The sequence below is a fragment of the Carassius auratus genome, unplaced genomic scaffold (assembly GCF_003368295.1).
Source record: "Carassius auratus strain Wakin unplaced genomic scaffold, ASM336829v1 scaf_tig00014591, whole genome shotgun sequence".
Taxonomy (NCBI): domain Eukaryota; kingdom Metazoa; phylum Chordata; class Actinopteri; order Cypriniformes; family Cyprinidae; genus Carassius; species Carassius auratus.
The window spans coordinates 398,532-424,077 of NW_020524511.1; the positions used below are offsets into that span (position 1 = coordinate 398,532).

Genomic DNA, 25,546 nt, shown 5'->3' on the forward strand with positions numbered 1-25,546 from the left:
TAAATCTAACCTACCCCATGTAGTTACCTTGTATTACCAGAACTTTCTTAGATAAATACACCGTAAGTACACTATAAGTACATGTTAGTACACGTACTGTAAAATAAAGTGCAACCGTTACTTTTTTATGGATTACATGATTACATATTATTTGCACAATGGTTATAAGCCGTTCACAATTCATTGATTCTCCTAAGTTTCTTATTTTATAATTTTTATATTTTTTCCTAGTAAACCTGCCGTTTATATACATCTGTGATTCTTTGAGTTTTTCCGGCGGATAGGGGGAGGGGTGTCAGGATCATGCACAGAAGAAATCAGCAACAAGATAATGGACAATGGTGGGGAACGCAGCCTTTAATTACTGGATGTACAGTGATTTAATTTTTTAAGAAAAACACAGAAAAAATTTCACTGTTCAGTGAAAGCTCTGCCTACCACGGATTAATTGGCTGACCATGGAAATATTTGACCTAGCAAAGTAATTGCTGGGAATTTCATGTTCTTTAATATAATTTTGTAATGTTGATTTTTCTTCATTGTTACTACCTTATGCACTTCAAGTGTTTTGAGATTAAATATTTAACCTGGAAATGGTCTTTATATATACCTACTGGTGGTTTAATATCATATTTTTGCATTTTTCCAACATTTCATATTTTTTATGTCAAAAAGTAAAACATTAATCTAATAAAATTATTATGCATTTGGACAGATGGAGTTTGTTGATACTGATTTCATTTTAATAATAACAATCATAAAGTCTTATTATTCTAATTTAATGTATTGATCACATGTAAGAATTAAACATAAATGTAGACATCAAGAATTAATCAGTTTATAAAAATATGTTCCTTCATAAAGTTCCTGGTCATCGTGGATTATGGATTTTAACTTCATAAGGTTAAAGGGGGGGTGAAATGCTCGTTTTCACTCAATATCCTGTTAATCTTGAGTACCTATAGAGTAGTACTGCATCCTTCATAACTCCAAAAAGTCTTTAGTTTTATTATATTCATAAGAGAAAGATAGTCTGTATCGATTTTTCCCGGAAAAACACGACCGGCTGGAGGCGTGACGTATGGGCGGAGCTAAAGAATCACGAGCGCCAGTAGGCTTTTGTGTTGAGAGCATGTGGAAACTGTGACATTACCTTGAGGAAAAAATCATCATCCAAAACAAACCATGGCTTACAGTCAGATTCAGCCGTTTATTTGTGATCCAGAATCAGATCCCGAGGCTGAAACTGAACGAGAGCAGCATCAGTTACGACTCGCTCCGAGCAGGGCTCGAACCCGGGTCTCCGGCATGGGAGGGGACGCACTAACAAGGAGACAGAGATATTTGAAGCAGTTTTACTCACCGCCTGCGGTTCCAACACACGATCGTGACCCTTTTTCATTGGGATTGCATCATCCTTAAGAAATAAACGATACGCAAATCCGTCATCAAACTGGGCCTTGTTTGTAAAACAAGCATCTTCGAAATGCAGGGAACAAACAAAAACACTTGCACAACTCCGTTGATGCTCTGTAAAAATAAACTCCATCCACTGGTCCCTTAAGCTGTTTTTTTTTTGGTATCTGTGCAGGGTTGTCTTGCCCTGGCAACCAAAAACACACTCCTTTTGTGACATTTCGCGACGCTATCTCTCTGATCAGTGATTGTCTGTGCACAGTCTCTCTCTGCTCTGCTATACGGGAGCGCGCGCTCTTCTGGCAGAAGTGCTTCAGGACCCATATAAGGAAATTCCGCTCCATCTAACGTCACACAGAGCCATACTCGAAAAAAACTTTCCGAAACTTGTGACAAACCGGAAGGAGTATTTTGGGAACAAAAATACTCCTTCAAACGTACAACTTAATTTTTGAAACTTTGTCCATGTTTAGTATGGGAATCCAACTCTTTAACAGTGTAAAAAACTCAGTATGCATGAAATAGCATTTCACCCCCCCTTTAAAAACTGTAACAGCAATCAATTCATGTAAAAGCCTAATGTAGAGCCCTGTATTAGCAATGTTATTGTTGTGAGTTTCATCCTCTTTAATATTCATTTTTGTAATGTTGTGTGACACGTGTCCCGAGCTCTCATCAGCGTCACCCTGGAAACCGAGCAGTCACACCTGCTCCTGCTCGTCACACCTGCGCACCATCAAGAGCTGCCTTCTTAAGCACAACAAACGAACACAGAGGTGAGCGATGCCACTACAAGACCCGGCTAAACCTACCTACCTACCTACCTACCTACCTACCTACCTACCTATCTATCTATCTAGTTTACAGAGAGCAGTGTGTGACCGCCAGTCCCACCGCACACGGGAGAGCACAACGGACCCACACTGCCACAGCGCACAGAACGAAGAGGAAGCCGAGCACCCTGCACCAACAGCGCACATACTCCGCTGCCTGACCCCCTTGTCCGGGCCACACAGCTGCTGCCGAGAATGACGTCCTACGATGACTTTACTACTTACCTTAGATGTTTGAGACCGTGGCCACCCGGGAGGCATGGCCCAAGGAGGAGTGGTCAAGGATCTGCTGGTACCGGTCCTCCTCAGGCGAGACTGGCCAGGGTTCGACCAGTTGCTCGCCACCATAGTGAAAAATGGCCTGCTGTACTGTGTTGCACAGTGGAGGGGGGAGGAAAAGACATTGCTGGTCGTCCCGCGCTGAAGTCCGCCTGTGGGCATGAACACATACTGGTCATTGTGGATTATGCCACCCGCTACCCTGAGGCCATTACCCTCCGAAAAGCCACTACCAAAGCCATCGCCAATGAACTCTTCCTGCTGTGTAGTCGGGTCGGCATCCCATCCCAGATACTGACTCACCAGGGCACCCCATTCATGTCCCGGATTATGGCAGACCTGTGCAAACTCCTGAAGGTCCAGCAGCTCCTTACCACAGTGTACCACCCCCAGACCGATGGGCTCGTCGAGCGGTTCAATGAGACCCTAAAACAGTTGCAAGTTCCTGGCCACATGGCAGGGCCGATACACCGTTACCGAAAAGGTCGGCCCCGTTACAAACCGAGTGCGACAGCCCGGAAGACAGAGGAGAGACCAGCTCTATCACATTATCCTCCTGAAGCGCTGGGTCAGAACTGGGCCTCAGCTCTTGACCTACTCCAAGGCGTCTCCTATGGTTGTGGACATGGAGCCTCAACTCTCCGCCGCCCAGAAGACTGAGCTGCAGCACCTGGTCAGTCAGTTTCCAGATGTGTTCTTCCCCCAACCTGGGCGGACCCACGTCTTGGAACACGAATTCTGCACGCCACCCGGAACCATCATCCGGCAGTGGCCCTACTGTGTCCCGGAGGCTCGGAGACACGCCATCGACGAGGAAGTACAGAAGATGCTGAGGTTAGGGGTAATTGAACCTTCTCACAGCCCATGGTCCAGCCCCATCGTCATGGTTCCGAAGCCCGACGGCACCCTCCGCTTCTGTAATGACTTCCGCCGCCTCAACAAAGTCTCCGAGTTCGACTGTTCCCCCATGCCCCGCGTCGATGAGTTGTTGGATCATCTGGGAAGAGCCCGGTTTATATCAACCCTCGACCTCACCAAGGGATACTGGCAAGTCCCTCTCTCGGAACAGGCCAAGCCGAGGATGGCCTTCTCATCCCCAAACGGACACTGGCAATACCAGGTCCTTGCCTCCACGGAGCACCGGCCACCTTCCAGAGGCTGATGGACGTCCTGCATCAGGCCTACGCGGTGGCCTACATCGACGACGTTGTCATACACTCGAAGACTTGGGAGGACCACCTGGAGCGGCTGCTGAGGGTGCTATTGGAACTGTGCCAGGCTGGCCTGACTGCCAACCCCACGGAAATGTCACTTGGCCCTCTCAGAAGTGAAGTATCTGGGGTACCAGGTGGGACGTGGCCTGATCAGACCTCAGAAGAAGAAGGGGGCAGCAATCCTCTCCGCACCAAGGCCCACCTCCAAGACACAGGTACGGGCCTTTTTGGGGTTGGCAGGGTATTACTGCTGCTTTATCCCTAACTTCTCCTCCTTAGCCTCTCGCCTGACAGATCTGACCTGGAAGGGACAACTGGAGAAGGTCCCGTGGACCCCCGAGACGGAGGCGGCGTTCCACCATATAAAAGGACGGCAAACGCCAACGCCGACGGACTCTCTCGGATTTGGGCAGCTTTCGCACAACGGACCCACACTGCCACAGTGCACAGACCGAAGAGGAAGCCGAGCACCCTGCACCAAGCCACCTCACGCCACCGCCTTCTACCCTTGCATTTATTAATAAAATCCACCCTTTGGGGAATTCACCTGCACCTCCTCATCGTGTCCTTCTTCACCCCGCCACAGTTGTTATTGTTTTTCTTTTTCTCCTTGTTACAATGCACTTAAAATGGTTTGGGATGGATAGAAATGTCATTGCTGTGTGAGTTTTGTCTTTTTCAAAATGAATGTTTGCAATGTAGCTATTGTTTGATGTTTTTCATTGATACAGTCATATACACTTATAGATTTTTTTAATATATATTAAATATTCTACCTAGTAGTGATACTGCTGTGAATTTCATGTTTATATATATACAGTCAGGTCCATAAATATTGGGACATCGACACAATTCTAATCTTTTTGGCTCTATACACCACCACAATGAATTTAAAATGAAACGAACAAGATGTGCTTTAACTGCAGACTTTCAGCTTTAATTTGAGGGTATTTACATCCAAATCAGGTGAACGGTGTAGGAATTACAATAGTTTGTATATGTACATCTATGTATATATTATATATGTATATATTATATATGTACATTCCACTTCTTTCCCTTAAAAATCTCTTTGGTTGCTTTCCAAACACCAAACTACCCGGAAGACCATGGAAAACAACTGTGGTGGATGATCGAAGAACTCTTTCCCTGGTGAAGAAACCCTTCACAACAGTTGGCCAGATCAAGAACACTCTCCAAGAGGTAGGTGTATGTGTGTGTCAAAGTCAACAATCAAGAGAAGACTTCACCATGTGAATACAGAGGGTTCACCACAAGATGTAAACCACTGGTGAGTCTCTAAAACAGGAAGGCCAGATTAGAGTTTGCCAAACAACATCTAAATAAGCCTTCACAGTTCTGGAACAACATCCTATGGACAGATGAGACAAAGATCAACTTGTACCAGAGTGATGGAAAGAGAAGAGTATGGAGAAGGAAAGGAACTGCTCATGATCACCTCATCAGTGAAGCATGGTGGTGGTAGTGTCATGGCGTGGGCATGTATGGCTGTAAATGGAACTGGTTATCTTGTATTTATTGATGATGTGGCTGCTGACAAAAGCATTAGGATGAATTCTGAAGTGTTTCGGGCAATATTATCTGCTCATATTCAGCCAAATGCTTCAGAAATCATTGGTCAGCGCTTCACAGTGCAGATGGACAATGACCCGAAGCATACTGCGAAAGCAACCAAAGAGATTTTTAAGGGAAAGAAGTGGAATGTTATGCAATGGCCAAGTCAATCACCTGACCTAAATCCGATTGAGCATGCATTTCACTTGCTGAAGACAAAACTGAAGGGAAAATGCCCCAAGAACAAGCAGGAACTGAAGACAGTTGCAGTAGAGGCCTGGCAGAGCATCACCGGGGATGAAACCCAGCGTACGCTGATGTCTAATTGATCTCCAGACTTCAGGCTGTAATTGACTGCAAAGGATTTGCAACCAAGTATTAAAAAATGAAAGTTTGATTTATGATTGTTAATCTGTCCCATTACTTTTGGTCCCTTAAAAAGTGGGATGTACATATACAAACTGTTGTAATTCCTACACCGTTCACCTGATTTGGATGTAATACCCTCAAATTAAAGCTGAAAGTCTGCAGTTAAAGCACATCTTGTTCGTTTCATTTCAAATCCATTGTGGTGGTGTATAGAGCCAAAAAGATTAGAATTGTGTCGATGTCCCAATATTTATGGACCTGACTGTATATATATATATATATATATATATATACATACATAGCCTGTAGATGGGGACAAAACTGCCCATTAATTGGACAAAAAAATGCCCCTGCACATACAAATATAATTTATTATGTCTGTTGCTAACAAAGTGAATATGAATAGACAGTGTCGAATGAGGCATTAAATTAAGATCTTCTTATGTTGCACCGTATTTTATTTTAGGCGTTTTTACAATGTTGCACATTTTAACCATTCACACACAATTCTATTGAGTTAAGGGATGCAATGGCAAAACAGAAACGTTCAGATGAGTCCTTGCTGAAACTTATCAGTTTTGTTGAGCACGTGCGCGTTCACTGACTGAATTACAGACTCTTGCGAATTCCCTCATCATAAGCGCAGATGTACAAAATAAGAGATTCATTTCACATTTTTACAGCTTTAGTGATTATAACGATAGCTTTTTTTTTTTAGAAAATCAGCCAAAACAATAACTACAGTACAAGAATAACTTGAATCTTGAGAGTGCTTAAACTCACGATAGATCAATGTTAGTGATAATGTCACTCTCTCTATATAATTTATTCACTGTTTGAATAATCGTGGAAAGGAAATGTAACAATGTTCGTTGCGTAGGAAGGAAGACGGCAGGGTCGGCTGTTACTACTGACTGCTTTTATTTCAACAAAAAATGATACAAAAGAAAAAGCACGGAAAATAATGATCAATAACACAAATTCTGTGGTCCAGGAGTGTAGCAGCCAGCAGTCCTTCTCTCTCTCCCTGCTCCTGTTTCTCCTGGTGTTTTATACTCTCCACACCAATTACTGCAACAAGAGACAGGTGTTCGTTATTTGCACTTAACCCACTCACTCACCGCAAGTCTCCTGACGCTCTCCTCCACTGCAGGGTTCACTAAACCATGCCCCCGCCACAGGAAACATTATATAATTATAAATTTCTGACGCTATTATTAAATTGTAATCTCGTTATATACCAATTATGTCCCGTAAAAAAAAAAAAAAAATATTTACCCTTCATGACACCCATGTCTGGTTCTTGCAAAAAAAGACGTGTTTATGATGTTTAATACACAGTGGTGGAGCCAGGATGTTTTTCATAGGGGTGGCCAAGGAGGGGCCAGCAACCAGTCGGGGGTGGCACAGAAATCTTCATTATTTCAATATAAAAATATGTTTGATTATAATGTACTGGACTGTTTTAGTGCCTAAAACACAACTGAGTATAATTAATTTCTACTTAACTGTAATTAGATCAAGTAATAATGGGTGAAAATGACAAAAAGAACTCCAGGTATTTTAATAAAGAGGCTCACTATAGCTTTATTGTTTATTCAGCTTCTAGAAACAAACTCCCAAATGCTTGCTCTCCAACATTGCATACTCATGGATTAGGCATGCGTAGTGATAAACTGTCCAACACTGGTAAGAGACAAAATTTGTGAACTTCAGCAGGGTAGTGAATATACCTCAGAGCAACAGACAGCACAGGTGGTCCAACAGGTGACTGTAGACTTAGCAGTACAGGCCATAGAACGGGTAAAAATACAAAAAGAAATTAACATCATGTCATTTGACTTGCAAAAATTTAGCAAAAACAGAATATTGTTACAAGCACACAAAAGAGTATTAGTGTCACACCCCACACAAACACAGTGGTATTTCACAAAGGTATGACCCACAGCAAAACTCACAGCAAAATACCAACTTAAGTTGGCACCTAGCATTGACGCGACCAGTTATGTTGACATGGAATAGAGAGTTCAAAATATCCGGCCAGGTGAACCTGGCCAAAAGGATAAACTCACAACATGAAAAACTGCAATCTGAAGACAAGAAGGATCAGATGTGTTTTGCAAGGTCCTGCAAACATTCTGGCAAAATCAGGTAAGAAAATCGCTATCTTTATTATCTTTTGAAAATAGTAAAGTTTAACGTTAACACAGTTTACAAATGGGTAACTTAAAGGCACAGTGAGTTCAGTGTAAAATGCATTGAGTAAAGAAGTTAATATACAAGACTTGGTATGTCCTTGTGCTTTGGACACAAACTTTCAATAATAAAAAAAGTTATTTGACCTGTGTCATGGTCTTTCATTTATTTAGACTATTTGAATAATATAAAGTCTTGGAAGTTTGACTTCTAACCCTAGGGTTGTGGGTTTGAAACTTGGGCTGGCAATACCACGACTGAGGTGCCCTTGAGCAAGGCACTGAATCCCCAACTGCTCCCCGGGCACTGCAGCATAAATGATGAACACTGCTCTGGGTGTGTGTTCACGGTGTGTGTGTGTGCACTTTGGGTGGGTTAAATGTAGAGCATGAATTCTATGGGTCACCATACTTGGCTGAATGTCACGTCACCGTTCACTTTAAAATTGTGTATGCTTATAGATAATAGGCCTTACGTTCAGTAAACAAAAGATATTTTGTTCTGGTATATTTTAGGTTTAGATGACTATTTATGTTGTGACAACTTGTGATATTAAGTTATTATTTTAAGTTAGGTGCACTGAAAAAAAGATTTGTTGGATTTACTCAATTGAATTATGGACATTGGTTCCACACATTCAGTTTGAGTTCAAAGTATCCTATGCATTTATGTGGTTTCATTACGATTGTGTTAATCCTATGCAATTTCAAAAAGTAATGTGTACATAGACTTTTCAAGTAATACTAACATAATTCAGTTATGCTAATTTAACATTATTATTTTATTTCAGATATCTGCTTCAATCATGTTAATTCTGTGCAATTAAATCAAGTTATCTTAACATAATTTTGATAACTTCACTAAAATTAAATTTTAATACATTTCCATGTTTCATTTCATGTAACACAAAAACCTTTTGTAAATCCTTTATTTAATAATTTGAACAATGTGTAATTTAAATGGCATGTCTAAATAACATTGTGCTTTCAAAAGCATAGCATAAATAACTTCTCTGATTATTAAATTTAATAAAAATTAAATACATATTAGTTTTAATTAGACTAGTATAAAAACAAAGACAGTTCATTTTGTATGCATAACATGTAGATCAACAATATATGTAAACCTTCATAAGTTTTACAAGATTTCTTTTATTTTTAAACAAGATCATAAACATAAGTAACATTATACTGCATGTAACTGTGTTAAAAAACTAATAAAACATTGTAACACTAATTTATTTCATTTCTCTCAGAAACCTTAAAACTGTACCCAGGAACACGAGTACCTGGAACTAGGGCTGCACGATGTGTCGTTTAAGCATCGATATCGCGATGTACGAATCCATGATAGTCACATCGCAGGATGTCTGATGTAGGCTGTTGTAGTTGATCCGTTATTCATTAACTGTACGTGCAGCTGCTCCCCGGCTCTTGACGAATGTGATTCGCGGATTAATTGTACAGCTTAACCATCATAGAGTGAAAGTTTATCATTTACATGTGTTTTTAAGTCCTGTCAGTTTAACAGGGCAGAGAGAGAGAGCACGAGAGAGAGAGAGAGCACAAGAGAGAGCATGCGCGAGAGAGAATAGAGAGGGGGAGAGAGAGAGAGCGAGCCCCGGCCACACGCTCACCGTCTTCAAACAACACAAGCGCTATCTTGCTCTCTCTCCCTTGCACATATCTTATTTATGCTAGTTCATCCATGTGTCATAGATTCAGCTCTCTAATCAATCAACTTCTGAGCCAGTCCAAAGAAGGGCCAAATTCAGACAAAAAAAAACATAAAGAAACGAGAGCAGGCAAAGGGGAACAGTCTAAACAACAAGATCACGGTTTACCCTCTGCGGTGGTCTTGCATGAAGGCTGCTTAAATTTTCTGAGGTTGATTGTTTGTAGTCTCAGTAGTCATTCAAAAATCAGTCCATCTCACTGGTGGAGGAGTTCAGATTTAAAATTTTGGGCCTTGATAGAGAGTTCACCTGCATCCAAGTCCATGATGAGTTTTTGCTAAATTTCATATGTAAAACGCAACTTTGTGTGGTACTGCAGGTTAAGAGCATAAATTAGACCAAACAACATTGAAGTTGCAAAATTCACACTGTCGAGGTCCTGAAGCACTGCTACACCCTCTAGCACAATGCATACATCATGGGCTTCCTTGTCTGCAGTGTACTTTATCACTGCAGTGTACTTTCGCACACTGTAAAAGATATTCGATATGTATTAAGATGAATATGTATTACAATTAATGTCTAGTGGATAAAATTATAATTTTTAAAATATGTTGCAGTGTGCATATTTGATGAAACCATGGTTTTTAGATGTATTAATATTTTGCTTGTTGAACATAGTACAGATTCCATCAGTTAAGCTATAACTACTCACCACATACTCCTGAATGAGCTCTTTAGGGTCCTCATTAAGATAGATACACAGTCCTCTGATGGCAAGTTCACAAGCTGCATCAATGTCATCCTTAAAATTAAGCCAAAGCAGAAAAAGAAAAGTTAGTTTAAGACATTACTCAAATCACAATTAAACAAAAGAGCACAATGGGTCTCATTCACTAAAAGTTCTTAAAAATGTATGTGTATGGTAAATATGTTTTAGTATAGGAAAATATAATAAAGATAATAGCTTGATTTTATTATGTGAAACGTAATGCAACTTACCTAATGCTAATAACATCAATTACAAAAAATAGAGTATGAATACATGCACACAAACAAAAAACAAAAAATTATAGTGTGCTAACCGGACATCCAAACAATGCATTTTTAAAAATCAGTTCAATAAAGCAAAAATAACTCAATAAAACTCAATAAAATAAAAACAAAATAATTTGTGCCTTTTTGATCACTAATTTCCAAATTCATGTTTATACCATACTACCATACTATATATGGTAGTAAACCTTTAAAATCTATTTCTATCTATAATCTGTCAATATTTAAACAAATGTTGATGTAAGAGATTATGTGAGCCTGGAGACTGTAAAATACCTTATGACTTTATATAATTATTGGTTAAGTATGAAAGGGATCTTTTACAGGCAATCAGCCGTTATCATAAGAATAAATCCAGACAGTGTGATCAGGACCCGACATGAATGAGGGTCTTGTATCACACTGAAGGAGTTTATTCAGTTATAACAGCCAGCTGTCTGTACATTACCCTGCTTATTAAATGGCTACTTACCTAATAAGTAAGTAATTAAAAATGATATATTGATTCAAATTATTTTATTAGCTAATTACGTTTGGTTTTAAGTTAAGACATGACGTTTAAGAAACCATGCCTTTAAATAACTAAGAATTTCTATTGTGAAGTTAAACTGTTCCATTTTATTAATTATTTGAAGGCCAAGTCCCACTGATGTTCAGTTTTTATAATGTTGAAAGTTTTTTTTTAATGTTGTATTGACTGTGTAATGTATAAAAATATATTTCAACACCTGAGGCACCGCTACAATGAGCTCTATGAACAATACATGACAAAAAAAAGTCCCAGGACACGGGATTTATTTATTTATATTTTTTGGCAAATGTCTAGACATTTTGTTACACCTTTACTTAGTGATTATTTTGACTTATGTCTGTTCTAGAGACATATTACAACTTTTTGATAAAGCTCTAATTGGTTTTCTTTTGGAAATGTTTCAAATTCATACTGAATGTATTTATTACTGTAAAGCATAGTCTGTGTGTCAAAATCGTGATTAAAATGTATATGTCTTTTTCTTTTTGTCCATATCACACAGCCCCAAATGTCAGTTATGTTGCTGTCTATGGGTGCGACTCAGAAAGCCTTTCGAAAAGACTTTGTTAAAGGGGATTATATGAATGTCTTTGATGTGATCACCATATGCAAGTGCAACTTTGCTCACTTACTTCAACTACAGTTGACATCATCTCTTTCAGCTTTCTGTCTTGTTGCCCTGGTCACCTTTCAAAAACCTTCAGAAAGCCTTCATAGTGAAGGTCAAGCTGTGAAAGAAATTTTGACTGTAGAGGAACTGTTGTGATTCGCTTGAACTCTGCATTCACCTGAAAGCAGAATGTTAACAAAAAGAAATTAGAGTAGCAATAAGATATGACTCTCTGTAAGACATATTCAACCAATTTTGGAAATCTAACACAAAGCTCAGTGACATCAAAGAGAGCTGGCCATGTCATCATGAAGTCGCTGATCATAGGGGCACAACGCAGCACTTCTTGTCTCCTAAATGCAAATGTTCTCTGCATTTTAGTTTTAATAGTCTCTCTATTGCTTTTTTTCTTCACATCTGAAAGAAGCGCAATCTCTAGAGTATGGTCGTTCTCTCCAGGGGAATAGGAGGGGCAGTAGTACACTTCACCACTCTTGGGCTTCTTTACATTGTAGGCAGGGCTTTTTTCCATCTGGCTTATGCTTTAAAGAATTTACAGTAACTTCAGGACATCCAAGTTTTCGGGGATGTGTGCGATAGTTAGATCATTTGTACTTAAGGCTCACTTTCCAACTCCCATACCCAGTGTCTGAGCCCTTTTCTGTTAAACATTGATGCTTCTTGATGAGAGCCTCTCCCACTTGTTCAAACTCTCTGTCTGTGACATAGACCTTGTATTGAACAATTTTTTGGACCAACCCCTCAAGACTTCAGCTTTATATCAGGAATAAGCAGTGTTCAATTTTCTCTATAGACACTGTTTGCCTGTTCAAGCTTAAATTCTACATCATATGAAAATGGTGGAATGCAGAACATTTCAGGCCAAGAAGCTTGTGTGGTAGAGGAGAGAGAAGAAATGGATGCAGAGACTTCGGAATGTCCAGGGGCAAAAGTTGAACTGTTCATTGTGACAGCTGAAGTAGCATTCAGAGGTGAGAGGGAGTCAGTCATGTTTATTATTTGTATTGTGTTTTTGTCCTTAATTCATTGAAGTCAAATTCATAAACTGGTTATCAAAAAGAGTGTCCATAAACTGCAGACGAAAGGGGTCCTGTAGCTTACATCGACTCCTAATGGCATCTTCTAGTTCAGTCACAGATTCAGGCAAGCCAGATGGAAAAACCACTCTCTGCCAGCTGCTCTCCCCCAAAATGATTCGAGGAACAGCCGATGTCATTGTCCAGTGCCTCAATAGTGAACTCAATAGTAAAACAATAGTGAACACTCAACACCTGTTTGCATGTTTAGATACAGCACTTTTTAAATGTGGAATAATTTAAGAATTTATACAATATCACTGTAAATCAAAGTAAAAAAATGATTTTGAAGCTATTTTTACTTTTTTATTCCTTACCTTTGCAGCAGACAAAATCTTTTTAACGTTACCATCTGCACATGTCATCATCATTCACATTCATCAGTAAATTCACTGACTTCTACAAGGCTAACTGCCTTTGCTGGGGACTGACTTAGCTAGTAATTTGTCTGAACAGGCTTTGGAATTCCTAATGTACAGCAAATGTCACTGTAAAGAGAGAACGAGCAGAAATTAGTCATAACAACAACAATTAATGATTTTAAGTAACAATTTACTGTAAGTTACTCTTCCAAATTAAAGACGATGCTATTTATAATATTACCCCCTTTTAAGATGTAACTTTTTGGAAAAAGGCTTTTTAATTTTTTCCAAAATTTATGGTAAATATTAGAAAATTAACCAACATTCACTTTAAAAAACAATTTATAGCATACCATAAAATAACCTTTATTGCAGCAGTCATTTATATTAATTATGATATCCATCTCAAAGTGACAACCATGTTAGTTAGCCAACAAAAATTGTATTAACTTAGATGTGAAATCCTAATATTGTAATCTTAAAACCTGCCTGAGAGAGATTTTTGTGAGTTATGGGGCGAGGGCAGGGCTATCGAGTATTCGTTTACTTGATGAAAGAGGTCATTGCACTAAAAACATGCTGTATGTTTAAAGGGGGGGGGGGATTGAAATGCTGCATACTGAGTTTTTGACACTGTTAAAGAGTTGGATTCCCATTCTAAACATGGACAAAGTTTAAAAAATTAAGTTGTACGTTTGAAGGAGTATTTTTGGTCCAAAATACTCCTTCCGGTTTGTCACAAGTTTCAGAAAGTTTTTTTCGAGTATGGCTCTGTGTGACGTTAGATGGAGCGGAATTTCATTATATGGGTCCTGAGACACGTAGAGCGCGTGCTCCTGTATAGCAGAGCACTGAGAGCACAACAGACTTCACTGATCAGAGCGAGAGCGAAATGTCACAAAAGAAGTGTGTTTTTGGTTGCGAGGGCAAGACAACCCTGCACAGATTACCAAAAGAGAAACAGCATTAAGGGACAAGTGGATGGAATTTATTTTTACCGAGCATCAATGGAGTTGTGCAAGTGTTTTTGTTTGTTCCCTGCATTTCGAAGATGCTTGTTTTACAAACAAGACCCAGTTTAACGCTGGATTTGCATATCGTTTATTTCTTAAGGATAATGCAGTCCCAATGAAAAAGGGTCACGATCGTGTGTTGGAACCGCAGGCGGTGAGTAAAACTGCTTCAAATATCTCTGTGTTGTTAACTTAGCTATCGGCGCGTGAGCACATCAAGTAAACAACATGCGATGTTGGCATCAAACTGCACTTTCCACATGTACAGCTTACAAAAAAAAAAAAAAAAGACGACATAAAGTGGAACTTAGTCATTTTTCAAAACCGCTAAGCAAATATATACAGTTTCAGTACATACCACATAGAGACATTGTTGCTGATGCTGCTCTTGTTAAATTTCAGCCTCGGGATCTGATTCTGGATCATAAATAAACAGCTGAATCTGACTGTTAGCCATGGTTTGTTTTGGATGATGTTTTTTTCCTCACGGGAATGTCACAGCTTCCACATGCTCTCAACACAAAAGCCTACTGGCGCTCGTGATTCTTTAGCTCCGCCCACACGTCACGCCTCCAGTCGGTCGTGTTTTTCCGGGAAAAATCGGTACAGACTATCTTTCTCTTATGAATATAATAAAACTAAAGACTTTTTGTAGTTATGTAGGATGCAGTACTACTCTATAGGTACTCAAGATTAACAGGATATTGAGTGAAAACGAGCATTTCACCCCCGCTTTAATCAGGTGACAGATCCATGCGCTATTTCTGATTTCTGTCACTGTGCTTTTGTTACTGTTTCTTCAGGATCTGTGGTGTGTTGTTTTTTTAAATAAATAAAACCTTGTTATAAATAAAATATTGATTAATTTGTCTTTTTGACTGTCTATCAGTAAATAAACACTAGGCTATAAAATAATATAATAAGCCAAGTATTTATAGCCTAGTTTTTTATCCAATTGTGAGTTTGCTGGTATAATAATTGCTTTTCCTAGGCAAACTTGACAAATTGGTCGTATATATGTATACGATGCTTGCTCAAAAAGAACATAATGACATAAATTAAAAGCAAATAACATTTTGAATCCTAAACAAGTAACACTACAGTTCATTTAGTCTAATCTGAACTCAAAAGACATAAATCATACAAAAAGGTAATTTTTGAAGATCAGAATCCACTGTCAAAAACACACACACACACACACACAAAAAAAATTTCAAAGTGATGTCGCTGTCATAGAGACGACTCGTTCTTCCCTAGCCACATTAAAGATTCGAATCATTCAAGAACGACACATCACAAGACACCAAACAAAGAGCTGGTAGGTAGGTAACCTTTATGTATGGTTTAATATGTTTGTATGGTTTTCTCAGATCAATGTTTTTCCCCCGTCAGGCTCTGCTCGCATTGGTCGTGGTTGATTTCAATCAAATGTTCAGTCAACGTTTAATAAAACACTATAAAAGTAAAATACGCTTGGCGCTATCAAACAATAAACAGTCATGGTGATTTGCATATTTTATATCAGTTTATTTTGTGACAGTGACCACATAGCAAGATTGCACCAAATGACAATATGCACAGAATGTTCCATAATAATAATTGTCTGGTGACACGTTACTTGTTAATGCATAAGAGTAAGTCAATTAGATAGTCAGTTAAATTGTCAGGCCTAACTTAGTCATTTACATTTCACGTGTAAAATGAGTGTATTTTTTTTCTCAAATTTAACTTAATGGATATATACAGGGATGACAAAAAAATTAATTAATCAAAAATGTGCTTTATTACTGCATTTGTTTACAAGTAACTTTATTCAAGTTAAAAAATAATAAAATCAATAGGATTTACGTAATATACTGTAGAATGTAGATTTTTTTGTTGTTGTTGTTGTTCTTTTTGGTCACTGGCGGCCACCCCATTTGGAGGCAGTGCCCCAGCATGCCCCCCCCCCCCCCCCCCCCCCGAAAATGCTCTAGCCCCTGCTGTTGTTCTTTCCCTTACATGCCACCATTTGCCACCTGCACTTGTTAGGTGATCTGCTGATGATTACTGGTGTGTATTTGGCTTTGCTGCTAGGTAACATGGCCCCATGGCTTGAGTTTCAGGTTTTGTGTAGTCATCATTACATCCTCATACAGGAAGAGATACTGAGATGATTTCAAGCATCCATCCTCCATTCTTGATGTGTCCATTTATTGTTGTACTGGAACACAAATGTACGAAATCTTAATGTTTCTGATCGGAACTACACCCTATTGCTACACAGACTACAATGTGAACACTATAGGACAAAATTACCTTACAGACACCTGTACCCCTCAGCTGTTCTTTCCACCTCAGTGCTCACAAATAGAGTACTCAAACTCACACCATATTAACCTTCCTCCCACAGTCCGGGACCACCCTGAAATGATCCATGGGAAAGCTTTTAGTTCAGTTTGTTTACTTATTAAGAAAGTTAGATTACAATTTTGTGGCAGGAAGTGTTTATGAACCAAAGATATATGTACAAGGAAATGTACATGTTTCTCAAATTCCATTTGTAAAAACAGATGAGAAAAATCATATAAATAATAAAGAAATGCAAATTACAATTTAAATCATACACAGTTTGATGGTTCAAAAAGATAATATTTAATAGTGAACATATAGTGAACACAAAGTCAAATTGTCTGTTAAAATACATAAAAAAATCAAACATAACATCTTAGTGCAACTAGTCCAAAAAAAAAAAAAAAACGTAAAAAAAACACATACGCTTAATACACCTCAGTTAACTAAAAATGATGATTCGTTGAGATTTCAGCTGAACGTAGGAGACCTAATTTGCATTTTCACAGCAATTACAAAAGGCCATTTCTCACTGTCAGTGTCATTACATTCTGAACAGCCAACATCGTACTTACATGGAGACCGAAGTCATCAAACATGTTTCTCCACGATGGAGAATGTGTGGCATATTTTCAGAAAATGATGCCTGTGCACTGAGCACTGCAACACTGAGTTCAGAGTTGTCCTTTGTTTGTTTCACACATAGTCTCTTCTGTCATAGCCTCCTCCACCGGTTGAGCGAGACCCAGGATACGGCATCCTAGATGGGCTCGATTTTTTCCTCACTGGAGGGCAGGAGCAACAGAGCAATGATCCCCCCAAAATCAGGAGCGCAGCTGCTGCCCAGCCGATGTAGAGCGCTGCTCCCATCTCCCGTCTCCGAGCGTCAGGAAGCAAAGGGTTGTAAAAGTCCCTGATGATGCTGTTTGCAGACCAGGACACAGGAATCAGCTGCATAAGCCCAGCTATGATAAACAGCACACCTCCTAGGATCATGACTTTAGCTTTGGACGACTCGTCTTCAATACAGTTAGTGCACTTCGCTCCTCCGATGGACACCAGTACAGCCAGGACGGTCAGAAGGATGGATATGACAGTCAGAGCTCGAGCCGCTTGAAGATCCTGAGAGAGAGCCAGCATGGAGTCATAAACTTTACACTGCATCTGTCCGGTGCTCTGAACCACGCAGGACATCCACAGGCCATCCCAGATAATCTGAGCCGTCACGATGTTGGATCCGATGAAGGCTGTGACCCTCCACGTGGGGAGAGTACAAGCCAAGATGGCCAAAAGCCAGCCCAGAACACATGAGATGATACCTATTAGCTCCAGGCCAAAAGACATGTCTTCTTAAAGGATCTGTGGCAGTTATACAATGCCTGAGATGCTGTTAAAATAACTGGACAGCTGTGAGGGAACCTGCAGTATAAGCCGAATTTCAGCCAATACCTCTCAGCAAACAGAGTGTATCTGTGAGAAAACAAGTGTCCTTTATACCTCAGATCAGGTAGATAGGAGGAGTCTGTGAGGAAGGAGACATTACACAAAGGAAGGGCAAGTTACACCAGAACAAAAACTGCCCTCCATTACTGGACAGTTTTGGGAATTAAGAACAAAACATAGCTTCTTTGCACATCAATAGAGGCTGTCCATGCTTGTGCACAATGACATTAATTTATTTTAGAAAGATAAGATGTAAGATGTTCTTTTGAAAGGAGGAGTCATTTTACTGTACTCCCCGCAATGACCTCTTTTTAAGTTAAGAAATTATTTCAGTTATTGTCATCCGTGAAAAGGTTATGTTTATACTGAGCTCTGTTAGTATGTAACTATAGAAATCACTCATTGCTGACAATTATTGCCATTTTTGGTTGGAAAACAAACAGTAGCAAAGTTCATAGTGTTTTGGTTGCTGCTGTGCATTGTGGACTTTTCTTAAATTAAGCACATTTTTCAGCACCTATTTTTTTTTCCCAAATGTTTCAAGTTGTTTTAATTAATAGCATGAATATGGGTTAAGTATGGTTGGGAGGGTTACTGCAAAAAAAAAAAAAAAAAAGTTCTTAGCAATGCATATTACTAATCAAAAATTAAGTTTTCATATATTTATGGTAGGAAGTTTAAAAAATATCTTCATGGATCATGGTCTTTATTTAATATCTTAATGATTTTTGGCATTAAAGACAAATCAATAATTTTGGACCATACAATGTTTATTTGGCTATTGCTAAAAATATACCCCAGAGAGACTGCTTTTGTACTCCAGGGTCATATATGTAAATAAAATCAAGATACTCTAAAATACTTACTTAAAGTAATGTTCTAAGTATCAAATATTAAATATTGTAACATTTTAAGAAAAAAGGGACACTGGCCCTTCAAATACTCTAATCAGGGTTTATACAGACACTGTGTAATGAAATTCCAGAATTTCTACCAATTTCATTGAATACTTCTTTAGAGACTGATATTAATTTACTGTGTCTCAGACATCTGTTGCATTAGGCTAGGTTCAGCATGTTGCTATGGTAAATACACAAGGAGAATTCACAGCAAGATCTTAGTTGCTGGATAAACAGTTTCATAGATATACATTCTAGCATTTTATAGCTCATTTTAGAAACTTTCTGATTTTAAATTTTTTACATAGCTGCAGTAAAATTTACACTCACCTGATGCATCTTTCTGATGAGAGTATGATTTGCATATTTTACTCTTTGAACTTTGAGCATTTAATATTTTGCTTTGAATGGACTGATTATGTAATCGACATAATACATATTTTGACTAGTAAACCAGAACAAACTATGGAGCCTCGCACATGACATACTTTACAAGAAAAAATAAATAAATTGTGTGTGTGTGTGTGCGTGCATAATTTAGCAAATCAAGTGAACAAATTAGTCAATTGTGTGCACAATTTATAAAATTCAGGAAACAAAATAGTAAATCGTGCACACAATGTAGCGCACAATTTTTTCCTGCATGTCATGTGTGGTGCACTGTAAAAACTCTTTTTTTTTTTTTTTTTTTTAGAATTTAATTATATTATTATTATTTTTTACAAATGTACTGCATTTTAAATATGCTCATAAAAAAAGATGCTTTTTTTATGAATTGAAGCAAAAAATTTGTAATCATGTAAATTATATCTGTCATAAAAATAAAATAAATGTAGTGACCTAAACTTGTATAACATTAATATTAGGCTACAATATTTTTATTTTATTCGTTTATTTATTCTTTTTTTTTTTTTTTTACACTACAACATTTTCAGCCAGAAAATGTAAACTTTTTGATGCATTGTGCCCGTTCGTTTACACAACAAATGCGTTTTGGGGACTGAAAATGCATATTTTTTAAACGGTTTAAAAGTGCAAGTTTTTTAAAACACAGTTTTTTTGGCCATTTTTGTGGATATGTGTAAACGCAAATCATTTTGAAATCATAGTCGTGTATACGTGAAACTTTTTTCTGTTTTTCACTACATCGTTGCTGTGTAAATATAGCCTTGGATCCTCTCCTGGTTTTCTGAGTCAACCAAGCATCAGAAATTCAAAGCACAGGGGAGCTATGAGAAAAACAGACATCCACACTGTTTTGATGAAATCTTAAGTTGGAAATGCACATTTTTGAGCATGTGTTTCAAAATGCATGTTTTTAAATGTTTATTAATGATGCCATTATCTTATCAGTGAATTTGAGAAAATTGTGATGTCATGCATGTGTGTATTACGTGTTCAGTCTGTAGTGTAGTGTTTCTTTACAAAGTGACATCACCATCTACTATCGCCTGACATGAATAATACACCATTTTTGGTAACACTTCAGATTGGGTAACACTAGTCACCATTAACTAGTTTCTTATTAACATGCATATCACTTCCTCAGTCAAAGGCTCTTTAAAAAAAAAAAAAAAACATATTTTCTTACAACACTTTCTTACCTTTGGATGTTCTCAAAGGCTTATAAGCAGGTTCAAGCTCTTCTGTGTTTTTATTTCATTCTGTGAACCATGCCTCATCTTCATCCATAAAATAGGCCTATTTTATATAGATTAGGGCCCTGACAAAGACAAGATTATTGTGCAAAGAGGGAGTAAACCTTGAAAACAGGTGAATAACTAGGCCTAGTGATGGCTGATTCAACTTTGAGGCTATGAAAGTTTCTTTTATCTCTGTGTTCTTCATAGTTTTCCATAGACAACTCAACAAAGATGGCACAGTATGTTCATTCAGTGTATTTTCAAATACATTTCTGAAATGAATCGGTTTAATGTTAACTCTTTCCCCACTGCTGACAGAATTTTCTGCCAATCCATGTTTGCACTGTTAGACAGTAGGGGCGCTATTTGCATCTAAAAACAAGCGAAAAATAAGCATAAAACACACTATAGAAGCAATGATTATGCATTAGCTAACATGATCATCAAACATTACATACAAAACAAAACTGTCTAAGGATACCGAAATAAATGTGAGAAAGTGGTTTATGGTTGTGAAGCTTTGGGTTGTTCTACTCCATGTTTTGATCATCATTCTCAATCTGATCTGGATATAGACTTTTATTATTTTTTTAAAACATGATTTTCTCAGGTTTTTGTTTAAAATGTTGCTTTTATTTGATTAAAAATTGCAGGAAGGTAGTTTATTTATTTTAGGCAGAGGCTCTGTTCTTTCATTTAACATAATGCATGTTCATATAGTCATATAATAAAATATTCTGGATGCCAGTAAATGTTTGTGAAAATTATAACAAATGCTGAAAATAGCTTGCAACTTCAAAAAAAAAAAAAAAAAGTGGGGCAAGAGTTATTAAATTAAATTAATTAGGACCCAAAGACCATGGAGCATAAAAACAAATTAATTAATTTGTGTTTATTTTTTTAATTAGTGAATGTGTATTAAAATTAATGTGGCACACTTAAACTACAAATCTTAATAGAACATGGACTCACATAGATACATGTAATGAAAAGTTTACAAAAACACTGAAATTTTAGTTATCTGTAACACAATACTAAAAACCACAATATCAATATCAATGCACATTTGACAGGAACATACTTTTGCATGTGCTTATTTTTAGTAATAATATAATACTTGCAATTCTTCGAAACGGCTTGCATAAACTTGGTAACAAAAGAAATGGCAAAAGAGTTCTGACTCGCTGTACAGAAACACACACTGTCTTGTGCTGTATCATCATGTTCAGAGATTCAGAGTTGCAACACAAAAAGAGTACATTTGTTCACACATAGTTTTGTTTGTCAAAGCCAGCGGGTGGTACAGATCGTGCAGAGGAGTACACCATCCTGCTGGGTGGACCGTACCTATTCCCCTCCTGCGGGGGGCAGCTGCAGCAGAGAATCCCCCCGCCAATCAGCAGAAGGGCGCTACATGCCCATCCCAGGTAAAGAGACGCACCTATCTCCCTCTTTTGTGCCTCTATGATTAAGGGGTTGTAGAAGGATCTGATGATACTGTGAGCAGACCAGCACACAGGGATCAGTTGCATGACCGCAGCGCAGATGAAGGTGACTCCAGCGGTGATCATCACTCTGGCTTTGGCCCGCTCCTCCTCTAGGCATTTAGTGCACTTGGCCCCCACAACGGAGAGCAGGAGTCCCAGTACTCCCATCACAATGGCTATCACACACAGAGCCCTGGCCGCCTGCAGGTCTGAGCTGAGCGCTAGCATGGAGTCGTAGACTTTGCACTGCATCTGGCCAGTGCTTTGCACTACACAGTTCATCCAGATTCCCTCCCATATGGTCTGCGCCGTTACGATGTTCACGCCGATGAAAGCCGTGACTTTCCACATAGGCAAAGCGCAAGACACGATGCCTACAATCCAACCGAACACAGCTAGGGTGACCCCTAATATTTCCAACCCCAGAGCTGCCATTCTGTTTTATACAAGAATGTGCTGTGAAATGAATTACATTCACCAAGGAAAGCCTTTCAGGACAATGGCTCTTCCTTTATAACGCAACGAGGAGTTATAACAAGGTGGAGTTATGTTGGAAAAAAGACTCAAGGGATTGGCTAAACTTTGAGTAAGCTTAACCTTGGCATGGAAACGGTTCGTTTAATGATTTAGCTCTCTTCATCTGGTATTTCCCACTCTGTGACCAAATGGGGGATAGATAACAAAAGCCAAAAGGGAACTGGTTAAAGGATAACCAGCATGACCACAGGCTTTTGAGCCAAACTTTCAGTGGTTGTATGCTTTAGAAAAGGGATACCACAAGAACAAACTTAATTTGTTTGGATTATATGAGCAGAAATTGATTTGAAAGTGATGACTGAACTGATCCATCACCTGAGGTGGAACAGTAAAGTCACTGAATGCTGAGAGACAACCAAGACAAAATCAATGATGCCTGACAGTGTGACTTTAGCTGCTATCAGCAGTCCACGATTCATCAACTCTAAGCTAAACAGCATCGGGCACTATTAACTCTCTATCTCTTTCTCTCACACACACACACACACACACACGCTATACACACACTTACTCTGTAATCAGTCATGTGTAGGTATGTGAAGCCTGGTGACCTTGCGTCAGCCTTTGCAGTGTTGTTGGAGCATGTGGAACAAGTGGAATAAGCATCTTCTACTTCTATTTACAGTACATCAAATTAGATGCATTTGTTGTATGTATTTTTTAACTTGCATGAACAGTAAACAAAATGTTGTTATAGCACCATGTTTAATGACTTCAAGGCAGAAGTAGGTTAGCATATTTACCTTCCAGAGCTTTACATATTTCCTAATTATTGAACACTTTGAGAAAGAGTTGCAGTTTGTAATTATAGAGGGATCTACTATATAGCAGGTGCTTTTATCTGCACCCTTGCAAGTCTCAGTTTCGCTTTCTTGACTAAAGCACTGGGCACAAAGAGGTTTTGAGATTTTCTAGAACAACCAGAGCATTGTCTCCATTCACGGCTGGGCTGACATGAAGAGGATCGTTTATATTTGTGGTTGACCTTTAAGAGCAGGATTGATTTCAAATAATAATAAAGGGCACCCTTTTACTAGAATTTATTTATTTATTAATTATTTTATTATTATTAAATTGATTTATTCTAGTTTCTGAGTCTCATAAGTTTTATTATTATTATTATTATTATTATTATTATTATGTTATTTAATGCCTGTCTAAATAAAATCAGGTACAATTAATGCATAATTAATGAAACTAAAATTAATAAATATTTCTGATTCTGAAACTGACTTTATTTTCCACTTAAGACACTGCAATAACTATAATTAACTAAGTAACATGTCAGCTAACCTGTTTTAGTGACTGTCTGCATCATGTCTGGTAACACTTTTATTTTGATGGACATTCTACGGACTGTAAAAAACTCTGCAACTACTTGTCAGCTTATTCTACTAACCCTAACCTAACAGTTACCTAAACTCTAATGAATATTAGTTGACATGCAGTTGCAAAGTTACTTGTAGATAGAAGAATGTTTAAAATGGACACAAAATTAACTGTAACCATTCATTTAGCAATTTTAGTGGAAAATGGCATTTAATATCACCACTTAAGAACTACTGATTATTCAACTATTAGCTGATTGTGAAACAAACAAGAACAGAGGATAAAATGACAAAATTACTTCTTGCAACAATATGAAATGCATTCAAATGAAAACAAAAACGATAATCTTATATCTGCTATGTTGGTAATCAAAGTTCAGCATCAGTCATGTATTCGTTTTGACGTTTCAACGCTTGTTGCCATCATTTAGCAGACTTGTTTGCTTTTCTCTCAAGGTCCTTCATGTGCACGGAGTCAAACCTCTCAGACATAGTCTTTCCTGTCATATCCATTCACAGACATAGATTTGACCCCTGAGTAGTCCACTCTCGTCGGCACGGCATTGCTCTGCGCTTTCGAGCAGCAGGAACAAGACATAATGCCTCCACCTACGATCAGCAGGCAGGAGGCACCCCATCCGAAGTACAGCGAGTTCCCAAACTCCCTCTTCTGCGTCTCCTCTAGAAGCGGGTTGTGGAAATCCAGGATGATGCCGTTAGCCGTCCAACACACAGCTACTAGCAGCATCAGTCCACACATTATAAACGTCACCCCGGCTGCCAGCATGATGCGTGGCTTGTTAGCAGCATCTGATGTGCAGTTGGTGCACTTGGCCCCAGCCACAGCCAGAGTCATGCCCACCACACCGAGCAGTATACTCACGACTATCAGAGCGCGCGCAGCCTGCAGGTCATCGGGAAGCCCCAGCATGGAGTCGTAGATGCGGCAGTGCATCTGTCCTGTGCTCTGCACCGCGCAGCTCATCCACAAACCTTCCCATACGATCTGCGTGATGACGATGTTCTGGCCTATGTACGCCGCTACTCTCCACATGGGCAGACAGCAGGCCACCATCCCCCCGAGCCACCCGGCCACGGTCAGGATCATCCCCAGGATCTCCAGGCCGGCTGAAGCCATCGCTCTTCACTCCTCTGTTCGCTTTCACAGACCGTGGTGCTCAGGATCCAGGATTAGCTCTGATATTAGAGCTGTCCTCAAACTTGAAGACTTGCTTAAATGAAGAAACGGTGAAAGAGGGAGGGAGAGAGAGATACAGTTTCTACCTTCTTTATTCTGCTAAGGGAAGATGGAAGGTGGAGTCTTAGATGGCATCGTGTTTTGTGTGGTACAAGAGAGACTGAGGCTTTTTCTAGCACTTTTCTTGTAACGGTTAGCAGTATTAAAATTATCCACTCAAATGCTTCATATCTGAATTGTTTATTTTAGTTTAGTTTTTTTAATGACACACCACAACGAGGAAGAATAGCAGCATGTTTCATACTTGTCCTTAATAAAAAAAAAAAAAGAAGGAAGCTTATTCAAAAGTTAACTTTTTAGTTAGTAATGCACTAAAACAAACAAACATAGCATTTCTTTCTCCTTTACTTGTTCAGCCACAGTAATTATATGGTTCAGATTTCAGTCGGGTTG

At 38.7% G+C, this 25,546-nt stretch overlaps 3 protein-coding genes across 3 annotated transcripts; all 3 read right to left on the minus strand.

The window, feature by feature from the left end:
• Positions 1-16,907: 16,907 nt before the first annotated feature.
• On the minus strand, positions 16,908-18,110 carry LOC113074423 (claudin-3-like). The gene has a single exon (XM_026247271.1). The coding sequence runs from the start codon at positions 17,900-17,902 to the stop codon at positions 17,255-17,257; it is 648 nt and encodes a 215-aa protein (XP_026103056.1). The 5' UTR covers positions 17,903-18,110; the 3' UTR covers positions 16,908-17,254.
• Positions 18,111-21,177: 3,067 nt separating this feature from the next.
• On the minus strand, positions 21,178-22,471 carry LOC113074425 (claudin-4). The gene has a single exon (XM_026247273.1). It carries the CDS (start codon positions 22,463-22,465, stop codon positions 21,809-21,811), a length of 657 nt encoding a protein of 218 aa, XP_026103058.1. The 5' UTR covers positions 22,466-22,471; the 3' UTR covers positions 21,178-21,808.
• A 1,561-nt stretch (positions 22,472-24,032) lies between these two features.
• LOC113074424 (claudin-9-like) lies at positions 24,033-25,139 on the minus strand. Its single transcript, XM_026247272.1, has one exon. The coding sequence runs from the start codon at positions 25,031-25,033 to the stop codon at positions 24,380-24,382; it is 654 nt and encodes a 217-aa protein (XP_026103057.1). The 5' UTR covers positions 25,034-25,139; the 3' UTR covers positions 24,033-24,379.
• Between the last annotated feature and the right edge of the window lie 407 nt (positions 25,140-25,546).

Coding starts and splice junctions, on each gene's coding strand:
- LOC113074423 (XM_026247271.1), bottom strand. CDS start 17,902: ATGTCTTTTGGCCTGGAGCTAATAGGTATCATCTCATGTGTTCTGGGC.
- LOC113074425 (XM_026247273.1), bottom strand. CDS start 22,465: ATGGCAGCTCTGGGGTTGGAAATATTAGGGGTCACCCTAGCTGTGTTC.
- LOC113074424 (XM_026247272.1), bottom strand. CDS start 25,033: ATGGCTTCAGCCGGCCTGGAGATCCTGGGGATGATCCTGACCGTGGCC.